The sequence below is a fragment of the Pteropus vampyrus genome, unplaced genomic scaffold, assembly GCF_000151845.1.
Source record: "Pteropus vampyrus isolate Shadow unplaced genomic scaffold, Pvam_2.0 Scaffold268, whole genome shotgun sequence".
Taxonomy (NCBI): domain Eukaryota; kingdom Metazoa; phylum Chordata; class Mammalia; order Chiroptera; family Pteropodidae; genus Pteropus; species Pteropus vampyrus.
The window spans coordinates 834,305-839,436 of NW_011889049.1; the positions used below are offsets into that span (position 1 = coordinate 834,305).

The following is a 5,132-nucleotide window of genomic DNA, read 5'->3' on the forward strand; positions in this document are numbered from 1 at the left end:
AAAAAAACAGACCCAGAAAAAAAAGGGGAGAGCAAAAATTAAATAAATAAATAAAGAGGGAGAAACTTGAGCCTCAGCGATGAATATTTGTCAAGAGAGTTGACGTAAGTTTCATTTGCATAATGACTTTGTACTTCTGCATTAATAAAATTTGCATATGAAGCCATGTTAATTACTCCTGATCATGCTTTTTGCATTCATGCATAGTAATTTTCTCCGACTTGTGAGAATTAATGTCTTGGCATGGGGGGAGGGGGGATTGTCAGGTTTCCTTGCCAGTGGCCCTCACTCACAGGCGCTCGCTCCCTGTCTGTCTGTCGCCCTCCCGGATCTATGACTCATTTTTGCACTATCAGTAGGAGTTCTTGGCTTAAAAAATGTATCAATTGAAAGGCACCGGTAGGGAGAAAAATATACATCTGCACAGTGTATCCCAGAGCTCCTGTCGCTGGCTGGGAGTCTGTAACCCTCCCATTGTGGGAGGGGACGCCGAGGAGTCAGTGCTGGGAAAGGCTCGCATTCCCCTCAGAACCGGGCTGGGGCTTTTCCAGGCGCATTTTTTTGTGTGTCTACACGCCGCTCGGTGTGGGCGTGTTCGCTGGGAAGTGCGCATGTGTGGAGTGGAGCAGAACATCTGCGGGGCCCCTCCCGAAGGGGCACAGGTTACAGCGCCCCACCCCCCTCGGGAGGCATGCGTTGAAAATTACCCTACACCCCGATTTGGAGCTTAAGAAACATTTTCGGGGTCTTATTTTTGGACATTTTTGGTACCTCTTTGTACAGGGTGCATGGAGTGAGATTCTGACCGCCGTGAGCCGCTCGCTGGTCCTGGGCACCCAGCCTCAGTTTCCTCATTTGTGAGAGCGAGGTCATGTTACGGACCTCGCAGGAAAGCTGCTGGGCTTAAATGAGATGATAGATGTATTCATCGCTTATTTCCTTTTCCCTAATGAAAGTGAAATTCCACGATAAGGAATCGAGCCAGCTAGGGTTTTATTTCTAAGCCACCTGGATCCCACACAGAGCTGAGATGGCGTCTTGGCGCCCCTCAGCTCGCTGCACGTGCCTCCGTCCCAGTTCCAGGGGGAAACCTGCCCAGACCCCCAAAGAAAACGTTTTTTTTGTTGTTGTTGTTGTTGTTTTTTTTTTGCAGGAGTGCCTTGCAGGGCTTTGTAGAGTGCCTTTCTGAGCTCAGAGCATCCCACAGACATTCACCATCAGGCTGTGGGGAGCACCATGGGAAACAGAAGTTCCAGAATGGAAAAAGATAAATGAATGATGGAATTACTGAGTGTTTACTAGAAGCTCGGCTCTGGCCAGGCATGTTGACCTTTCTTTAAAGGCCAGGCTCTGAGAAAGTGACAAACCCTGGGTCACACAGCCAGGAAATGGCAGAGGAGAAATTCGAACCCAGGCCTCTGGCTCCAAGGCTGCCTCCTAGCTCTGGGCTTCCTTGATGTGTGTCACTCTCGAGGGCTCCCTCAAGTGCGTTCTGGATTGCCTGGCGGCACTTTTGAAGGCAGACACCCCTTCCTCGAGGAGGATCAAGGTTGGGAGGTGGCCTGGGACAGACGCTGCGGCCAGAGACAGTCCTCACCCTGGGCTTAACGAAAAATCGAGATGAGATTCACAAAACATAAAATTCACCACTTTAACCATTTTAAGGTGCCCGGTCAGTGGTTTTGAGTATATCCACAATGTTGGGCAGCCATCATCACTACCTAATGCCAGAATATTTCATCACCGACCCCCCAAACAAACCCCCGACCCACTAGGCCTCACTGCCCCTCCCTGGCCCGTTGACGTTTTGTCTCCACGGACTGGTCTGTTCCGGACTCTTCCTGTATGTGGGCTCATACAGTAGGTGGCTTCTTTCAACACCCTGGGCTTTGGCACTAGCTTCAGATTCCTAGAGGTCCCTTGGGCAGAGCACTGTGGACAGCTTAGGACGGGAGGCCCCTCACCCTTGCTGGTCCCTCCCCTGCCTCCATGGAGCTGGCCTCTAGAGCAGGTGGATTTCAGCTAGGTTAGAATTCCTAATGGGGTGTGGAGTCCCCTCCAAGGGCACAGCCTGACCTCCTCCCCTCCCTGAGTTGGGGGTGACTTTGCCTTCATTGACTGACCTAAGCCTGACCTTAAAAAGAGGGGGTGTGGCTGAACCTGTCCTGGGGTCCTTTCTGCCAACCATGGAGACAGGTTTGGCACGCTTCCGGCTTGGACAGATGTCACCTGGCCTGGGTGCTCCTGTTGGTGTTCTCAGCCCTGGTAAATGCTGGCTGCTGTGTTGTGGCCCCACCCAGATTTGGGGCCCACCTGGATTTGCTCTTTTGCAACCTCTGGTGGCCTAACTGAGCTCCCAGACCCTCAGGCTCCCCCCACTGCCCTCCTGGGAGCCCTGGTCACTCCACCCCAGCTGCAGCACAGGGGGAGTAGAACAGATCCAGGCTTTGGAGACACGACTGGGTTCATGTCCCAAACCTCCCTGAGCCTTGGTTTCCCCTGTGGAATGGGGTTGCTCTTTTCTGCTGAGCGGGGTGGTCGTGACCTGGAGTCTTCTGTGGTCTGTAGGCAGGGTCTGTGTAGTAGACAGGGTCAAACATGCAGTGTTTGGTGTCCAGGGGAGCTCCAGGTAAGGACTGACCAGGATGGGCTTTCAGGAGGAGGCAGGTGACACTGGCCTTAGGGGCCGACCTTCCTCGGGGGCCTGCACTAAACCTGAGGCATCGCCTTCTGCTCTGCATCTGTGGCTGGAACTGCTTCCAGAGTCCTCGGCCACACCCCGCTGAGGCCTTCTGCCCAGAAATGCCCATGGCCCTGGGCCTGGCCTAGTAGGAGGTCTTCCTTGGCCCCGAGGGGCCCAAATGGTGCTGGTCATAGTTAGATTTGCTCCCTGGCAGGGCATTTGCAGGTCTTCGCAAATGACCCAAGGCCTCGGTCCTGCAGAACGCAGAGAAAAACCCTGGATCTGGAGCCAAGCTCTCGGAGGGGCTGGCTGCCTGTGTCTGCTGTGTTCTGTGGCCATGTCATCAGCTTCCTCGTCGTGCAGTGGGTGTCCTAAGCCAAGCCCCATGGCATGCTGGGAGGCTCACTCTAGGCAAAAACTGGTGGCTTCTGGCTTGTGGTGGGTTTGCAGGGCCCTGTGGCGCGTCTGGTTGGGGGGATCCCGCATGCGGTCGGCTGGGGAATGGGCAGAGCCCCCCGCAGACCTATGTGGGGCGGTGAGCAGTGTCGGGAGGCATCCTGGCGGGGCGGCCCGGGGCCCAGCTGCCTGTCGTCTTGCCGACGTTTCCTTTCTGACTCTCTGATGCCTCCCTGCTCAGTTATTTACCCAGGGAATTTGGGCTTCTTCACTTGTGGTTTTGGCAAGGTCTTCACACAAATGTTTTGCCCTGGTGGTCTCTTAGCCATTTAAGATAAACGGCCAAATCAAACGCAGGCCATGCCGGGGAGCTGAGGCGAGGCTGGCCCCTGGCCTTGTGCTGTGACTGTCAGACTCGGGAGGCATTAGGAGGGGTGCTGGACAGTGCCAGGGTTTTCTGGCATGGGGCTGGGGTGGGGGATGTTCACAGCTTTCTGAAAGGGCTTGGGGCTCGGATTGCTGAAGAGGACCGTGGGCTGGTGAGAGTCACCAGCTAGCATCCGCCAGGCCAGAGGCCCAGGCACTGGTAGCCAGACTGGAGGCGTCCCAGGCCTGTGCAAACAGTGGTGGCTGGAGGTTCCCAGAGGCGGGTGGTCCAGATTTTTGGGACTAAAACCCCAAATGGAGCTTGCCCCAGAACACTTCAGAAGTCCCTACCCGGGGGGACCCTCCTGGGAGCTGGGGCCCCCGACAGCTCCCTGCATTTGGCCCCCAGGGATGGGAGTCTGGCCCGAAGACAGCCCAACCTGGCAGCTGTGGACGTAGGACCCCTCAGGCCCCTGCCCGCTTGCCTGACCCTCCCCCTGCCTGTGCTCCGTTGTCTTCCCTGCAGGGCCCGGCACCCTGGGGCCTCTCCCCGGGGAAGGGCGGCCGCAGCCTCTGCCCCGGGCCCCTGTTCCACACCCCGAGCCCCTTGTCCCGTCCAGGGCCCGACTGACCAGTCTTTTCTATTGTTTTTTCTCCAGGGCCGTGCAGGCCTGCCCAGCTGCCAGCGATGGCCCCCATAGCTGCCTCCTCCTCCCACTCTCACACATCCGTGATCACCTCACCTCTGCGTGCCCTGGGTGCTCTGCCGCCCTGCTTCCCCCTGCCGTGCTGCAGCGCACGCCCGGTCTCGGGCGACGGGACTCGGGGTGAGGGTCACACGGAGGCTCCCTTTGGATGTCAGTGTCAGTTGTCAGGTAACAGACGGCCGCGGTGGGGGGCGGGCTCCCGGGGGTGGCGGGGTGTGCCCTGGCAGAGCTGGCAGCTGCCTCTCCCCGGTGGGCTGGGGCGAGGTGGGGGGACGTGCCACTCCCGCCCCGAAGGCATTTTTGGGGGGAGCCTGGGGAAGTGCTGAAGGATGCCAGCAGGACTGTACGCCAGCGCCCTGGTCTCATCGGTCAGCGGGCCTCCCGTGCCTCCGCCCATTCCGAGAGTCTCTCTCCCAGAATGCATTTCTCCAGCCTCCACATTTCATCTCTTTGGGCTGTTTAGCTAAAGCTTAATTGGATAACGCTTAACATCTGAGGTTTTCTTCTGCCCTTGCCACTGCCACCCCCTCTCCCCCGCCCCAGCCACCACCCCCGTCCCCACGACACAGCTAGAAGATTCCTTGGTTGTCTGTGCATCTTTGGAGCCGTCCAAATGCGGAGTTTCTCTTAGCGAGAATGTGTTGCCCATTAACTTTGAGGAAAAAAAAAAGTGTCACTCTAAAGGAGCCTGTCATCTGGGGCCGTGGGAGGGCATGAAGGCTTCAGGGGAATGTGGGGAGTAGGGGCGGGGCCAGGTGTTGACCTGAGAGGCTGAGCACCTACTGTGCGCCTGGCTCTGGGTTGGTGTGGCTGCCCATTTTACAGATGGGCACACATGGGCAGTGTGGTGACACAATCTGGAGACTACTACTTCCCTCCACTGCCCCCACCCCACCCCGCCAAACACCCAAACTCTTGCTTTAGCCTGAGGCCTCTGGAAGTTTTAGGCCTCTCCTGCTCAGTATGGGCAGGACCTGCCT

At 57.2% G+C, this 5,132-nt stretch overlaps 1 protein-coding gene across 1 annotated transcript in view; it reads left to right on the forward strand.

Moving 5' to 3' along the window:
• Positions 1 to 5,132, forward strand: part of BCL11B (B cell CLL/lymphoma 11B) — a 109,379-nt gene that overhangs the window by 22,020 nt on the left and 82,227 nt on the right. The window contains exon 3 of the mRNA XM_011375260.1: positions 4,105 to 4,320. Coding sequence (XP_011373562.1) covers positions 4,105 to 4,320 — 216 coding nt within the window. The remainder of the gene's footprint in view (positions 1 to 4,104; positions 4,321 to 5,132) is intronic.